Source organism: Lissotriton vulgaris, chromosome 2_1 (assembly GCF_964263255.1).
Source record: "Lissotriton vulgaris chromosome 2_1, aLisVul1.2, whole genome shotgun sequence".
NCBI classification, from domain to species: Eukaryota; Metazoa; Chordata; class Amphibia; order Caudata; family Salamandridae; genus Lissotriton; species Lissotriton vulgaris.
In genome coordinates, this window is record NC_141687.1 from 1,250,660,916 (window position 1) to 1,250,679,301 (window position 18,386).

Here is an 18,386-nt window from a genome sequence, read left to right on the forward strand (position 1 = left end):
ACCAGTTCTAGATATCAGATGGCGTCATCAGCGTACAGAAGTACCTGTGTTAGACTTTGGCCACTTTTAGGAGCATCTGCATTTATCTTTTGCAAAAAACTCATCTATCCCATTATTATATAACTAGAATAAAAGAGTGGCAAGGACGCATCCTTTCCAAATTCCTCTGGTAATTTTAAACCTTGATGTAACTTCTCCCCTTGGCCAGTAACATACCCTTTATGTTAACACAATCTCAATGGGAGCCCCCATCCTAACCAGCAATGGCTACTGCTTGCCATGATAAACCCAGTCAAATGCACTGCTCAATTCAGGAAAACATGGGTGTATGCACCACATGTGATTCATCAGGATCTGAGTAATCTTGAGAAGATGTTGCTTCTATGGTATGATATGCTCCTTGTTTGGTCAGACACAATGATATGCCACTGTCTGTTTCTTACTATCAGCTGAATTGATGACGCGATGAAAATTTAATCTGCTATAACTAAATAGGTGCCATATGTGCTAACTTATGCTCTAGTATAAATATTTGTATCATTGTAATCAAATGGCAATAAAGATATATCTGAAAATAAAATCTGTGTGCTGGCACCTTATTTCATAATAGAGGCCCTCGCCAAGGCTGTCCCATCCCCAATTTTGTTTGCTTTTATTATTGAATGTTTATCCCAATTCTTTCGTACCCATGAGGGGATTCTACCTCCTTTGGTGAGTGGAGTTAAAATAAAATATATGCAGATGATGTCTCTTTTTTTTTTCTTCCTGGCAGTCGCTATATCGAAACAGAGTTACAAGCTATATAGAAGTATACTAAATTGGGGGGACTGCAGAATCAACAAATCTAAAACTGAGTCACTTTTAATCAATACCACTCCTGATATATTACAATTTAAACATAGTGCTAACTGTAACAGGAATCCTAATCAGTATTTAGGAGTTTATTATTCGGATCTATTTATAGACCCTAAAGCTTAAATTTCAGTCCTCTCGAATCAAAATTCATTCTTTCGTTGCAGTCTGAAAATATCTCCTGCCCTCCGTCATAGGCTGAATTTCTCTTATTAAAATATCTATTTTGCCCCTCTTTCTATTTCGATTTGTATTTGTTCCCTGTAAACTTGATGCAGGTTTTTTAAACTAAATTTGATAGTATTGTGACTTCATTTATATGGAGCAACAAGACACCCTGTGTTAGTCTAAATAATTTACAGTTCCCAAAATCTGAGGTCTGCTTGGCACTCTCTAACTTACAGTTGTACTATTAAGTTTTGCTTTGCACCCTATGTATGCAGAGTCTCAATGCAGGCCTCTAAATGTGATAATTTTGTCTTTTTGTATGTGCTGAATAAATATGGTAGCAGTAGTTTGCCGGTGCTGAAAAACGTTAGTTATAAGTTCTTGCAAGACCTATGGGCTAATCGTCTGTATGAAAGTGCCTCTTTTTGACATGGTCACCCCACGTTTTGCCTGGTATCTGATGCCATTTTTACAGAAGTGCACTGGGCTCCTGCTATCCAGGTCCCAGGTGCCAGATCTCTTTCCCTAAAACTGTACAATTGTTCTCCCAATTGGCACAAACCCTCATTACCCCTTGTAATTGGCACCCCCTGGTACCTAGGCCAAGGAGGCTAAGGAGGGTCCCTAAGGGTGATAGCATGAATTGTGCCACCCTGAGGGACATCTTCGCACCATCATACAAACTGTCATCGCAGGCTAAATGCCATGGTGCAGACAAAAAATGAATACACTGCATAGCACACCTTCTGTGTGCCATGCCTACAGGCACTGCATGCAGTATAGGTAAGTCACCCCTACTGCAGACCATTCCGCCGTAAGGCAGGGTGAGCTGTACTGCCCCCCACCAGCACTGCCAAATACCAGGGTTGATGACTACCAAGATTGCTAGCCTTGACTCCACCTCATTCCCCTTTTTTCTGCCACTTTACACTTCCTGCCTCTTTATCTTACTCATTCAGGTTATTTTTCATCCCTGTGTTCTTCCTTTGTCTCTGCTTACCTATCTTTCTCTTCCTCCTTCTCTATGCCTTTTCTGTATTTCTCTCTCTGCTCTGGGTCATAATGATAGATATTTCCTGTCCCCAAACAATTACTACAGTTGCCCGAAACTACCACTGCCCCAAATAAAGCACTGATTCCAAAGTTGTGTTTAACGATTCATATTTGTGTAGACACTGGGGGAGAGCACAGGAGGCTACACTTACCGCCATTTACGCCGCCACCGAAGCCAGGAGTCACTTACCCTGCAGCTCCCTTGCTGGGAGAACGCCGCCACCGGAGCCAAGAGTCACTTGCAAGGAGAATCGCGCCGCCGCTCCGGGACTACAGTTCCCGGCAGGCAACGCGGCGGCGTGCAACAGTGACGTCGCGCCAGGAGGCGCTTATCTACAGCGCTAGAACCAACTAAGCGGGACGCGAGCGGGACGCCCGGGGCAAAGCCCGGGCAAAGGGCGGGCCCTCTGTGGCCCTCCGGGGACCGAGGAGCTGGGCCGGGGCCATACCCTTTCCACCATCGTCCCTTGTCTGCTATTTACAAAAACACGTGAGTGAGAAATAATCGTTTATAAGTTACTTTTGTTCCCCACTTGAGCTTGGAACTATCCCCCATTATGTCCTCCAAACTGGTAACTATGGACAATTTTCTAATCAAAAAGGTTGCGCTAATCAATAGCAACAGAAGGGCGTCCTTGGGACTGGAGCACTCGCCTACAATTACTATCACACCGGAGCTCCCAGTTACTGTCTCTGATACACCTTTGGCAAAGGAACATCCTGCCCCCGCAGGCAAAGTAACTACTGTAATTGCCATGGTCCATGCGGGTCAGCATGATGAGGACTCCCATGTTCAAACCCCCATAGGGTCAGGCATAGCTTCTTCAGAAATATATGACCCTGTAACAAAAGAATCCCCTAGAAGATTTAGGAAAGCCCGAGTGAGACGAAGGGGGAAGCAAACGAAAACAAGCCATAAAATTACACAAGGAGGGGGGAATGAGTTTGGAACTTTACCATTATTTTCAGAAATGAGATCATCTAACTTAGGGGGAATAGGTGATGCTTATCGATTTGTCACATTCAGGGATCACAGATAATGTTGACAGCCTTTCTGCTGACCCCATTGTGATAAGCAAACATCTCTTGTCTAGTACACCAACTAGCTTATCCTTATTGGACTTACCTATAGGGAATGATAGTGTCAGATTATCGGGCTCCCCAAAACTTCCTATTGAGCCGTCTCCTAGGTCCACTATTTCTCCCCTTACTATGAAAAACAGTAAAAAAAGGGGGGGGTGAGCCACTGGGTAATCGAGCACAGAAAATAAGGAAAGGGGTAGTTCATTCTCCACAGTCACAAACTGGTCAAACCCTAGTAAGTGAGGAGGCCATGATGGCCAAGATTGCAGAACTTATTAGGGGTGTGACGCAACCACTTCTCGATAAGACCATCATGATGTGTACACATCTAGACAAAATAGAGAAGAAGGTCGAACAGAATTCCCTCCTCTTACTTGACCTGGTAAAGGGGCTAGAAAAAGTTAAGATGAATTCCACAGTAAAAACTAATCCACCTGTAAAATCTAAAGTAACAGCTCCCCCTCCAATATTAGCACCTATAACATCAGCACCTATAACACCAGCACCTCTGCAAAAAAAGAAACCTGTGCAAGAGGGGGTAAGATCGGGTAGCCCTGCGATTACGTTATTAACTCCCACCACACAATTGGCTACACCCCAACTGGCGGCTCCAGTAACTAAGGAGCAAACATCTAAACCAGGGGGAATCCAAAACCAAGGTGGTAGTAAGGACTTATTAACGACTAAGTCAAGTAATGGGAATGTTTTGGCCATTGTTCCTGAAAAAACGAGTCGTATTATAGACTTAACCCCAGATTCTGCCCCTTATGTCATTGTAATGGGAGGGGTCCCTGAACTGCCGGCAGGTAAATGGGAAGATCATGGAGCATTACGGAACAAGGTTACCTTCTGGCTCCGAGATAACAGACCGTTACCTGCATCAATAAATGGTGAAATTATAAGTGTAAGGCGTGCCAATTGGGTGGGAGCCAGGCCAAAGGATAGAAATGGTGACGTTATAATCTTCAATTTTAAGGATCACAGGGCCGTGAGGCATATTGGGGACTGGTTCGATGCTAGTAGCAGCGCTTCCATCTCCACACATCTTTTATCCTATTTCTACCCATATGCACCACCAAAAAGCTTTAATAACTGGGGCAGGGACAGGCAGCTATTTAAGAAGCCAGTCCAGCAACATCGGGGGTTTGGAAATGTAAGACCATGGGATAGGGTTGGTCCAAGGGGGGTACCACCGATGCTGGGTAATTCTGCTTATGCAAGTGCCCAAGATCCCTCTATTTACACGCAGAGGCCGGAGGACTTTTATCCCAGAAATCAGCATCAAGTCTATCAATACCCCTCTCTTAGCAATAAATATCCACCATACTTGGAGCCCAACCTCACTCAAGGCAGACCATGGAACAATAGAGGATTGCTTCCACACATGTACAACCTACCAATCCAAAATCGCTTCCAGATTTTCTCTGGTCTGGATGAGGTAGATTGACAGCAAGCTCAGATACCCCGAGAAAATGTGGATGGGAAAAACCCCTCTCCCCCAGTTCTTCAAGTTCTGACTAGGGGTGGGGTTCTCCCTAATAGTACTGAGGCCCCCATTGAGTCACCTCAAGAACTGCCCACATTATATAAGACCTTCACTCTCGATAGATCGACACCTCGTGACAGTGATACCCTGGAGCAGATGCAATCTATCGTTGGTGATAATAATGGGAGTGGGGAAAAGACAGGAAATGACCCGACACAGCTGAAGAGTGACCTTTGTGCACTCCTGTTTTGGAACGTAGCAGGGTTGAGGCAAACAATTACTAACCCAGCCTGGGAGTCTGTAATAAGTGGCCAGGATATAGTGGCCCTGCAAGAAACATGGACTCAGGACTCTATCCATGTAAATGGTTATAGAACCTTCTTTACTCCAGCTGTTGGAGGCCATTTTGGAAGGGCAAAGGGTGGTTTGACTACGTTTGTTTCAAATCAACTTAACATTAAACAAGCTCATTGCCATTTACATTCCAATTACTTTCAGCTCATAATTTTAAGAAATTTTAAAGGAGCGAAGGTGATGATCATTAACTTCTACAATAATGTCCCAAGGGAAGAAATTGTGGTTGTGATGAAGCAGCTCAAGGAGGAAGTTCAGTTAGAGGTAGATAAAAATGACAGAGAACTGGTAATTTTATGGGGGGGGGATTTTAATTGTTCACTCTGTACCAAAGGGAGTCAGGGCCTATATGGCCTAATGACAGAGAGAGATACGTATCTGACTCACTTCGATCACACCTTGATGGGGGACTTGCTTAACGAATTATTATTCATGTTTGATTTAGGGTTTGCTAATGAATCAGCCCTAAAACCCACACCCTTTGCCCCGACCTTTGTTGGTAGAGGCTTGGTGTCAACCATTGACTTTATTATTTCCTCCAGTAATCTTAATCATAGAGTGGTGGGGGTTACAAATATCCAATTGCCCATAAGTGACCATCTTCCCCAATGCCTTAAGGTAGTAGATTTGTTCCCAGACCCATCGACGGCCGCGTCTCTTGTTGAGGCAGCGGTTGATGTTGTTCTTGGGAGACAAAATGGGTATACACTCAACTGGAGCAAAGTAATCCCCACAACCTTCTTTAAGGAACTCTGGGAGGCGTGCTCTAATAGTTTTATGATCTGTTTGGGTGATAACTCTAATAACGATCAAATAATTGAGCACTTTGGTATAATAGCTACAAACATAAAAAGTAGCCTAAGGGTGGAGGCAAAACGTAGAGGTAAGGGATCCAAGAGTTGGTTTGATAACGCATGTACCAGGGCGTTGAAAAATCTAAAACAGGCAGTACAGAGAAGCCCCAGGGATACAGGTGAAATAAGAGCATGCAGGTCCGCATATAATCAGGCCCTCAAATTAAGGAAAACTGTGCTAAATAAGGAGGCAATAGATTCACTCTGCGAGGCTTCAAAAACTAAAAATCCGGCCGCATTTTGGAAAGTAATTAACACCCCTTTCCCTTACGAAACCCATACGGCGCGAATTGAGATCGCAATAAATGAGGATAATTGGGTAGATCATTTTTCCAATCTTTACAAGGCACAGGATGATACCCACAGCGGAGGTTCTCATATTAGTTTGGATTTACAGCCAAGTTTTAATTTGGTTGTAACACTTGATGAGGTATTGCTTGCCTTGAGATCCACCAAAGGCGGCAAGGCAGCTGGGCCTGATGGGATCCCTGCGGACCTATTTAAAGTAAACACTGAAATCTGGGGTCCAATGCTGGTACAACTTTTTAATGCAGCTCTATCAAGGGGCCTGAAAGAATCCTGGTTTACCTCTGTTATCGTCCCAATTTACAAGAAGGGGGACAGAAACAGTTGTGCCTGCTACAGGCCAATCTCCCTTCTTGATTCATCAATAAAAATTCTGGGACGTATAGTGCTGGCAAGACTCCAAAGCTGGGCGGAGGAAAATGAAATCATGAGTGACTTGCAATTTGGTTTTCAAAAAGGGATTGGTACAATCGAGCAAGGCCTAAATTTAATGCTACTGCAACACAAATATATAAGGATAAAGTCGGAACGCTTGTATTTTACTTTTGTAGACCTTTCATCAGCGTTCGACTGCGTATCACACACCAAATTGTGGACAATAATGAAAGGTTTGGGAGTGGACAATACCATCATCTGTTTCCTGAGGGAACTTTATAGTGGAGCCACAGCTTCTGTTCGCTACGGTAGGGGGGGCGAATGCTCCAGACAATCCAGTGTGGGCCGTGGGGTGCGGCAAGGCTGCGTATTAGCACCTTTTTTATTCCTCCTTTACATCAATGGGCTTGAGCATCACCTGCTGCAGGAGTGCAGAGATATGCCCAGAGTGGGGAGGAGGGCAATCCCTGCACTCATGTATGCGGATGATGCCGTGCTTATGGCACGTACTCCTCAGGCTCTGCAAAAACTAGTAGTTAGTTTTGAGAATTTTATGCTGAATTTAGACTTACTAGTAAACTGTAGCAAAACTTTCACAATGAACTGTGGTCCAAAATCAGGTAAACCAATGAAACGGATGTTTTTAAACAATGTGCCACTAGATAACACCCCAACCTTTTCTTATCTGGGTATTTTATTCCATGAGTCAGGTTCTTGGACAAGCGCAATTAAGGCTAGAACCCTTTTATTTATGAAAACGATCATGGCCTTAAAGAATTTTGTTAGAAAACTGGGCAGGAAGCCGATAAAAGAAATGCTAACTATATATAAAGCAACATGTTTATCTGTGGCTATGTATGGCTCAGGCTTGTGGGGGTACGCTAATGTTGATCCAATCCAGGTGGTGGAAAACAAATTTTTGAGGGAAGTCCTTGCAGTTCCACAGTGTGCTGCCACATTTAACTGTCACGCTGAACTTGGCCAACCTTACAGAACAGACATTATCAAAATTCAACCTATCCTACTGTGGCACAGGGTATGGACCACAAATGAATGCGTTATGAATCGGGCCCTGTTACAGGACACCCTCAGTTTGGATCACGTGGACAGAGCAGAATGGCTGGGATATGTAAAGTGTTTCCTGACTGAGATTGGATGCTATTCTTACTATTCGGATCCGCCTTCAATGGATAGCATGTCTAGGAGTACACTAAAAACCCTTTGCCTGGACCATCTTGAGGATAAGAGGAAGAGAGCTGAAACTCTGAAACATTCAGTACATTCCCACCTCCTTACACTTTGTGAGACTAACTCTGTACAGCCATATTTATCCCTGCCCATGACAAACTATGATCGCTTTCTTTTAACTCGTTTTAGATTTTGTATATTTTTTAGATTGGTGTCTTTTCCTAGCATGAACTCATGGAAGCGTATATTGGCCACTTGCTTGTGTGATGGTATGTCACATCAATCAGATATCCATATCCTTTTTTTCTGCAGATTTTATAGTGCCACTCGCAGAAAAATTATCGTCCCTTTTTTAAAAGAAATGAATTTAACCAGATGCCGCCCAGCTTTTTTAGAAGTCCAGAGAATGGATACGGTTTTAACTGTAACTGTGGTTTTAAATTTTTTAAAAAGTGTTTTTAAATTACGGAAACAAATGGTAACTGAAATGGTTTAAATTTTTTCCTACTGGATAATTGTCTATTGATCTCCCTCACGGAACTCATAATTATGAGCTGTAATTACTGTAATTTGGTTTTTTTGTCTGTTACTTTCATGGTTATTTGTTTTTAACCGAATAAAGTTCTTTGAAGTGAAGTGAAGAAGTGTAGACACTGATCTATTTAAATCCAAATAGGGCAAAACGTTTCAACGCTTAAAAACTTTATTCAAAATCAAAAAAATGTCACTTGACTTAAATTGATGGACATTGCTAATTTTATGGATTATTCATTTTTGTTAATCCTTCTTCATCAGATTTTGCTTCCTCATCCTCTCAATGACCCGACAGAATTTGGAAGCCTTCAGGATTTATTCCATATAAGCAGAAAAGAAGGGTGAGTACATTTGAAATCTGAAGAGCATCTAACCTTGTGGAATTAAATGCATGGGGATCAAAGTGCATCGTTTTCATTTTGAGTGAAGCCAGATGAATGTCGTTGAGAGACCCCATATCACAATGTTGTTGTAATGATGAGGCTCTTTGAAGTAGTTTAAGGAATTATTCACGCTTTCTAAATCAGTACTTTGGTGGCCCGTATGACTTGTATCCTCTTACTGCTCCTGTTAGGACATATCCAATTATATGCACAAACTCAGTTTTCTTTGTTTTGTGAGTTCACAATGTAGTGATTATTTTCTACAATTTACTGGAAAATGTCCCTAGTAATTTTATGTGTATAAAATCACATAAACATTCTGTGCTGTACTGAATGTTCAGTTCTGGAAAGAGGCATCATAAGGACAACATCTGAATTTGAAGGGCAGGGTAAAGTGTAAAGTTAGATATCAAATTTCCCGTTGTAGAATGTTCCTACAGCCTACCACGAGTTGATGATGACCTCAAGCCATTGCAGACTTTAAGTTGAGTAATTTAGTCATAGCAGGAACCCTTCTAAAACTCTACATAAAGTTAAGGTAGTTGTATTCTGATCTATCCACCTCATGGAAAAATAACCTTTTTCCCTTTTGGTTTGGAGAGCCTAACTTCCAGATTCTGTTGGATTCTAAACTATTGTGCCATCTTTGTTTCCTTTTCGAGTCACTGGCAATACTATTATTTCATATCTATCCATGAATTTCAAGGAAGTAGGAACTGTGCTTTAAGAAAGGCGTGTGCAATATAGGCCCAGGAATCCACAACAGATAAAAGTATAAGCAAAGAATCTGAACGGAATTTATTTACATTGTTGATGTTCATCTTGTAGGTTTGACATCTACCTGGACCGTCTATTATTTGCATTGAAAACCTCTGTTTCAAGACATATTTTTTGTAAGAGAATTGTCTTTTGACCGGAATATTGTCCTCATTAAAATACAATTTTTATTGAACCCCAGTTCTGAAACCACGCATTTTAAATTTAAACCCTCAGTAATGCTTTATCCATTAACTCATGATATCTGCAGACAACCTCTTTTTGATTAATAAGGCTCTGCAGTAGATGGCACCATGGTTTTTTTGTTTCCCCTTATTAAATTTGGTTAAAGAAAACAAAACTGCTTTCTGTGAATCTCACAGCATCTGTGGACCTTGGTAATTAAAATGATATTCATCATACCTACTTTTCACACGTTTTCCACTTCTTCTGTCCTTTGAGTTTCATCTTGTCAGTGATTTCGCTTTACGGCCTCTCAGTCCTGTATCATTCAATCATATATATTATATTCCTTGGTGAGCAATCCAATATTCTGTCATCCTAACAGCACCCAAGGCTTCAGTGGCACAAACTCAGAACAAACTTTCAGCACATTAATATGTTATTTACTTGCAGTCCATCAGACAGACCAAGCACCCTCCTTTCTCTGCCCCTCCCTCTTCAGTCAGTGGTTCTGATTTCAGAAAACATCTCTATCAGATTCTCCTCATATATCACCCTCAGATTTTCGGGGTTTTGTTGTTGTTCCCTACCCCAAGTTAACATCTGTTTCTTGATAGTGATGCAGCAGCGCTGTCAACTTGTTTCATGACAATTAATACTCGATGCGCTATACCCAAAAGCAAATGTGCACCTTGCACACATCAAGTGTATTTCAATGATACTGAGTTAATAGGAGAATAGAAGCACCGTAAAAGAGTGCTTTGAGCTGTTGAAATAGAAATAATACATATATTGTATGTCTAACATGTTTAATAATCATCTTTACTGATGACTTATCAATGTTGAAATGAAAATTCGTAAATTTGTGCACTGATCATATGCAAAATAATGTAAACTAAACCTGCTAAGTTATATATGTATTCTTACTTGAGTCTTGATTTAATAATGCAGTGTGTATACCAAATGTAAACGCCATCTCTTATGCTTCCATTGTAATGCACCATAGGGATCGAAAAGCTGGTGCAAAAATGTCATAATGCAACTTACATGAATACAATTGTCTATGTAGCTGCTTTATACTTATAAGAACTTACATTTATCCAAGCAACAATGATTATATGTTTTATATAATTATTTTACATATTGGTGCTTTTATGACACTTAGTAATAGGACATATTTAGGACTGAACATTTGTATACAATCATTTATGACAACTTAATACTTGATTATTTGATGTCAATACTTGAATTTATTATGCTTAGATCTAATTGTGCACTTGTTTATTAAGAAGAATTGCATTATTTTATATGCATTAAATGATTTTCCCTTAAGGATTGGCTTCTACTTCATAGACTGATCAGAAAGTACTTTGTTTGCCTATTCATGTAGCTTTTTCTGTTCTTTCACATAACATTCCCAATGCTTAATCCTTTCCGTGATCCCATCGGCCGTTGGCTGACGGGAGCACTCCCTCCCCAGTGCTGCGCACAACCAATGGCAGACGCAGCCCCGCCCACCTAATAGAAAAACCGCTGCGGTTAAGGCGTTAAAGATAACTTTTTCGACACTTTGACATGGTTTCCCGTGTGAGAACCTGAATGCTTGACACCAGTATATGGAAAGCAACACTGAATAGTTCTTTGTGGATTGGCCTGTGTGCCCGGAAAAAGACTATCAATTCCCATGGATAATATGTGAAGTTTCACTAAAGTAACTTTTTTTACACCTTGTGAGCGGAAGATGGTCACATGGGTGACTGTCCTTTGTCGGGTAACGGTTGATGTCACCTCCGGATGCAGCAAGTAATGTAAAATTGAAGGGACCCTTAGGACTGCGCAAAAGCATATGCAACACTCGGACACTCTTCCTCGCATGCTGTTGGACACTTGCAGATACTGGCTGTCCGAGACATACACTGAGATTCTTGGACCAAGTCATCCTTTCCTTGGCAGCCCTCATTTTCCAGATGCTGAGACTGCTAATGCTGACTTTCCTCTCCTTCTCTACCTTTGGAACTCATATCAATGAGGCTTGCTGACATTGTTGATTTACCAGTTTTTGCCACCTTTCCCAGTCCTAACTCCAATCAAACTATATGCCTGTGCTAAAGAACTGTTCCAAACCATCCTGCTGCCTTTAATGGTAGTGGGAGTTGGTTGTCATTTAATTGGTCCTCATTGGGTAGCCAACAGGAGACACCCTAGTTTCTCACCCCTCAATGCGACGAGCAATGTCCATCAGAGGGCCAAGGGCTCGTGGGTGTGAGTAGGGATCAAAATTGAAGATAGTGAGAAAGTTAGAAAATGTCTTAAATGATATGGTATGGGACCAGTGGATACGAATAATTTAAGCTTCCGCTGCACCAACAGTGTTTAAAAGCTTTTATTAAACAATATATCCAGTGCCCCATCAGGGATCAGCAAAAACTTTTTGAAAATGGAAGAGTGACCGCGCCTTAAAATCATGCTCACAATGGAGGATTAATAATGCAGAGATAAATTAAGAATACTCCTTATACATAACAAGGTAAACAGAATTTAGATCTGCAGATGTCCAGCTTTCAACAGCCAGCTGGCGGAATGTCTATCCTTTCAAGTCCAGAATATATATATATATATATATATATATATATATATATATATATATATATATATATATATATATATATATATATATATATATATATATATATATATATATATATATATATATATATATATATATATATATATATATTCAGTAGGTAGTTATAGTTAGGACCTAGTTTCCATAGGCAATCCACAACATTCTATTTGGAATAACTTTGGTGCCGGTGGACGAATCTTCGCGAATTTGGGGGTGATTCATCAAGTGGGGGCCGAGAAAAAAGGGGGGTCCCAAAAGGTGTTTTCCCCATGCAATTTTCCATAGGGACCTTTAGCCAAGGCTACAGTCCGAACGGCTAAACGGAATTACACCAAATTTGGCAGGGAGGTACAGTTCGTTCGCAGATTGTGCTTTGTGTTAAATGGTGTAAATCCGTTCAGTAGTTCCTGAGAAAATCAAAAGTAAAATCATAGAGATATCTAGAGACGAAGTACAGTACACTTACGGAAATCCGTACAATTACGAGCACTAGCTGCATGCTGATTGGATGTCAACTGTCTGTCAACACTCCAAACCAGGAAGGTTTGGCAGCCATCTTGTGCCTCGATAGCACTGAGTCACAAGAAAACAGTAAAACAAAGTTGAAAAATAAGGAAAGGGGGTAGGGTAGAAACATATTGACGCTCTAGGCCTGCTCAGGGGGTTTCACATGGGTGTTTAGGCGCAAACATTTCATTAATTTTTTTAAATAATAAAAACACGTTGTACGCGTATTGTACTCGTACGCGGTGGAAAATTAGCTCCCGGGGAGGGGGGGGGGCAAATCCCGGGGGCAATTCTTTTCTAAAATGGGGGGCTTGGAAGTGTCCAACAGGAAGAAAAGAATGAAAAAAAAAAGTAATGTCGAGGACAGTGATGCTCCTGCTTCCTGCGTTTTATCAGGTCAATAGACTTTTTCCCATAACACAAAAGTTAATTGCAATAAATGTATAGAATTTTAACTTGAGAAAAATCAGGATGAATTTGTATGCGTGGACTGTTTGCTGAAAATGCTGGTGCAGCAGTTGATGTGCTTGTTGCAGTAGCAGGTGGGTTGTCCTTCAACCTCTGTGTTGCAGCTCAAGCAAAGTTGTTGGGGTGTAAGTTCTTTACGTGTCGCTCCATATTTTCTGTGCTAAAGGAGTATTTTTGAAATGGATCACCCCTTGAAAGAGTTTTGAAAATTTTACAGGTTACTTTTGGAGCATTAACCTTTTTTTGCCCTTCTGGAAAAGTAAAAAACTGCCAAATTAGATCTTCTTTCCTCTTCTTTGGAGTTTCTTTAGGAATGAAATATTCTTCTGAAGAATGGCTGGAAGATGAGTCCATTTCTGTTAATATGGTAAACTTTGTTCTATTTGACAAGACTCTCAGAAGAGATGTTTCTTTTTAGAAAGTCAAAGTAGAATTTTTAAAATGGGACGGAAGTTTCAACAGTTGTAATAGGAAGTGTTATGAACCAAGGAAATTTCTTCTTTTAAAGTCACATGGCTTTGCGTACGGTTACGCTGTTATTACGGTGTTCTGAGGATGCAAGTACGCATGAATTTTCACCGTGATTGGTGTAATTGCTTTTAAAAGTAATGTAGGATTATTGGAACTTAAAAAAAATGTTTTAATAATTATCCTAGATAATGTGTTCTGTTAGTATGTTCAAGAAATACATAAATATATGTTTTTAAACAATTAAAAACATTTGCGTCTTTGCGTACGGGGCGCTGTACATGACGTCACACGGAAGCTTTCATGCGACGTGTAACGTGAAAGCGTATTCGTAGCGTATGCTGAGAATGATAAGCAGTACAAACTATGGTGCAATCACTCTCTCACTGTCAAATCAGAGCACAGGGCGCGCTAGGAGAATGGTTAGAAGTGGTCACTCATTGGAAATCCGATTCAGCTGTGTGGCTTATCCACTGTATCATAATGTTACTTTTTAGCCTGTTTAAGTTTGAGGTATGCATGTAATACTATGCTATAGGCAGATATGGATGTTTAGGCAGGGCTTATCTCCATGAAGCTTGGTTATTATCATTTATATATAGATGTCTGAGGGAGGGAAAAGAAGTCTATGTGAATGGTGAGGATTGCACAATAGCACCACATCACTCCTTAATTTGTAGACACATACAATTGCATGACTCTTATAATCAAGATGTAATCAAAGAGAACTAGCTACGGGTGACTTGTTTATGAGACTGAAATATCTTGTCAGGAGGCACCTGTTAGGTGTCTTCATGAAGCCCTCACCCACCAACCTGGTTGGTGGCATGCTTCATAATTGGGCCCACCCAGTGACACCTAATGTGTCCCGGTGTGCTTCAACGCCTGATTACAGCGGAGCAGGTATTTTACTGAGTTTGCAGTGTGGTGGGATGTGAAGTGAGATTAAAACGGCTTGGCAATGGTTCCAATACCCGAGGGTTAATTAAATTGTAATAAATGGGCCTCTGTCAGCGGTTAAAAACAAGGCAAAAAGGATGTTGTGGTGGCGGACTTACGACCTCCTACATCCGGTGTTGGTCGACACGTTTCAGCCAGTGCCTTTTCTTAATGCTGGCTTTCCTCAGGACCATAAAAAGTGCTGGTGCAAATTAAAAACATTAAGTGAGTGTTTTGCAGACTATGTGTCGCACTCACTAAGGTGCTCTAGGTGTTAAGGGGGCATTCCCTCCTCAAGCATACGCTGGCGATTATCCCTCGATGCTTCCTGGAGTGATTCGGCAAGGGGTTTGACCAAAGATCTTGGTTGGGACCTGCGGGCTGCGGGATACCTGTTGTGTCGTCCTCACCCACCAGGTTGGTGGGTGAGGGCTTCATGAAGACACCTAACAGGTACCTCCTGACAGGATATTTCAATCTAATAAACAAGTCACCTGTAGCTAGTTCTCTTTGATTACATATAAATCCTTGGGGATACAGACTAGCTATCTAGTCCCCTCTCTCTCTCTTGATACGCCTCTTGTAATCAAGATGCGTCTAATTTGGTGTGAGTTTTGAAAGGCACTGCGACATCTCTATCATACCATCGTTCAGTTTACTGGAAACGTCAGTTATTTCATTTGAAATAATGCAGATTGTTGTGCAATGTTACCAGGCATCGGTTACATGATTACAGTAACTGAGCGTGTGGTTTGCTAAAAAAAAAGTTGTGTTTACTCCTCTGCATGGGAAGCTGGATGTTTCCATCTGGCCGTCGATTCCGACCTTGAAAGAAGAGTCAACCAAGTGAGCCGTATAAGAGCGCTATTGTCTCAAAAAGAGGTCGCTCTTACATCTGCTAAAGAAACATTTGTCCTTCATGTAGCAAACACCCGCACAGAAGTGTATGATTTATTAAATACAGACGTGCCTTTGTATTTTGGGGAGTTAATTCAGAGTATCTTTAATGCGTCCTTGACTACGGGGTTACCGTACTTTTTTAAAGTTAGAAGCAGTGGTCTTGTGATTCTTTTCAAACTATATTTGGTGTCTTTTCTGCATTTTTTCATTCGATGTTTTCCAGCATCTTTGGTGGATTCCCCTTAATAGTCGCATTAGTTGCCGGTGTGCTTCTATTAATTTGTTTACTTAAATATGGATGCACATCCTTCTGCACAGGACAATATTTCTCTGCTGTTGCTGCTCGGCAACCGAATGCTTAGTTATTAGTGAGAGCTGCCTCTGGCTACATTGAGTGCAGTTTATGGATTATCGTTTCGATTTTCCTTTTTTCACATGCCTTCAACCTGTCTTCCATTGCCTGAGCTGCGATTTCGACTGGGCCCTGGATTTGTGTCTGCAGTACGGTGTCTCCCAACACAGATTATGACCAGCTGATGAGCCCCTTAGTGGTTCATGACTTGCTCTGTTCTGGCGGCGGGATTATGGCCTTAGCAGCGATACATGGAATTATGGGACGTTGGAATGTTTTTGCAGCGGAGCATGACTTTTTGGCACGCAGTTACATTGAAGATGACCCGAGTTTTCCTCCGATGGTGATAGAGGCTCCGGTCGTTGAGGAACATGAATGTTTATTCTCACTATTGAATTGGATGGCTGAAATGTTTTCAGATGAGAACAATGACTTCCTCTTGGAGGCTGTTGCTACATAATGTGCTTATACGCTGTTGGATTAAGACTCTTTGATTTTTCTACCTATTCATTTATTATTTAGTTACTGTTTTCTATCAAACAGCGAATAAGTTTGTATGCAAATTTGAACTTGACTCTGCTTTTCAGGCTTGGACTCTGCGTTCCAAGTTCGCCCACGTTTATATCACGTGGTTCTATCGAGGAAGGGTGTCGTGGGCTGAGCCTTGCACTCCCACCGTGTTAAGTTAGCATAGGTTTATTAGAAGCTTAAACGCCATTTTTGCTTTCCTGCTCTGCTTTGCACATGACACGCAATTTTGATATTGTTTAGAGAAGGCTGAGTATTTTGTTTCACATGAGAATAATTTGTTATGCAACATTTCTAGACTGCCTCGCTAGTTTAGTGTGTATAGTGAGAGCATGGAACATCAAGGTTATGTTGGATACTTTGTCTTTTTTTCGGAATGATCCTCGCACGTTCGACCTATAACACATATGCAGGTGTGGCCACGTCTGATACTGGCACGTTTAATAATGCATTGTGGAGGCATAATTAGACACAGTTGGAGAACATTGGTATCCTGACAGTTTATGCAGAACTCAATGTGATCTACTACTGCTGAGTACCAGAGGTATGGGATCGTCCATGTAATCCTATGAGACCTTCTGTAGTTATAAACTAACCTGGTACGGCGGGAGGGTGAAATGTAGGTATATTTTAAACCTGTTTCCCGTTAGCAATATAAGATGCTTTCTCACTTTGTATTTTATGGAATAATGACAACCTTGTTTCTGATAATATGTTTGGTTGTATTATCTAAGGTACTGTGCATGATATTTACGGCGTTAGAAATAAACATTTCAAACTTGCACGTGCCTTTATTTACTCCTTGTTTTGGACTGGTGTTAGACTATAACGAAATAGTGCTCTTTTTATCTACCTTACTTGAGGTAATCTAAGTTGCATGCTCTGGGTTGACTAGTCATTGGTGTTTTTGCTATAGGACGAAGAACCAATGAGTCACTGATTGCTAGTCTGGTAGGGGGTTTGGGTACTAAGGTGGGTTTTGGTACACCGTAATTCATTGAGGTCCTAAGTCTTTATGCACAGTTCTGTGTAGGAGCAGAATTCCTGCAACAGTAGTTACAACAAAAAGGCTCGATAAAGGGCCTTGAGTTTGAATCAGAATATGAAATTGAAGAATAATTGATAATCCCAACCAAGAAAGGGAGCAAGTGTGCAAATTTGCAATGTCTTCGGCTGGGGTACTAATTACAATAAAAATGTTCGATAAAGGCCTGCACTTTCAATAGGTATATGAAATAGAAGAATAGTTGATAATCACAGCTAATTTATGCAGCAAGTAGTTGTGTGTATGTGTGGATGATGTGTTGATTGAGTGAAAGATGAAAAAGGTGAAAAATAAGAAAGGTTGGAGACACGCACACTACCCACTGCCTTGTCAGTGAAGAGAATCTTTGGATTTCCAGCTCATTACACAGATAGGGTGTTGAATTCAGCAGTGGGAGCAAGAGAAACGAGTAGCACATCCAAGGAAGCAAGCTAGTGCATAAAGTACACATAGTGTGCGGTAGTAAGGACGGAAGAAAGGACGGAAATGTGGAAATTACCCACTGCTATTGATGGGTAGTAGTTACGAAGAAGGCTGAATAAAGAATAATTGATAAGCCCAGCCAAGAAAGGCAGTAAGTATGTGTGTGTATTTGTGGATGATGTGTTGATTGAGCGGAACATGAATAAGGTGAAAAATAAGAGAGGCTGCAGAGATGCAAACTTTCCATTTCTTTGTAAGGGAAGTGGGTGTTTAGTTTTCCAGTGCGTGTATGTATATATATATATATATATGTCCCAAGGTTGCCTCTGGATAAAGGACGCAATCCATGAGAAGGTGGGTTTCCAACCCTTTATTTGCAGAAAGATGCACATCACGGCTATTTTAAAACCACAATCCCCTACGCGTTTCGAAGCCACAGGCTCCTTCCTCATGGGGTGACGAACAGGAAATGGCAAAACCACCACAGCCATCTTTGTCAATTATTTGCGTGCTCTCTCCAGTGAGAGCATGCTGGTAACTTTAGTCCAATTCTTC

The 18,386-nt window shown here is 41.2% G+C and overlaps 1 protein-coding gene across 1 annotated transcript in view; it reads left to right on the forward strand.

Annotated features, from left to right (window-relative positions):
* The window catches only part of LOC147732447 (uncharacterized), an 899,668-nt gene that overhangs the window by 543,628 nt on the left and 337,654 nt on the right, over positions 1 to 18,386 (forward strand). The window contains exon 11 of the mRNA XM_086956972.1: positions 8,515 to 8,594. Within this exon, the coding sequence (XP_086813098.1) occupies positions 8,515 to 8,594 (80 nt within the window). The remainder of the gene's footprint in view (positions 1 to 8,514; positions 8,595 to 18,386) is intronic.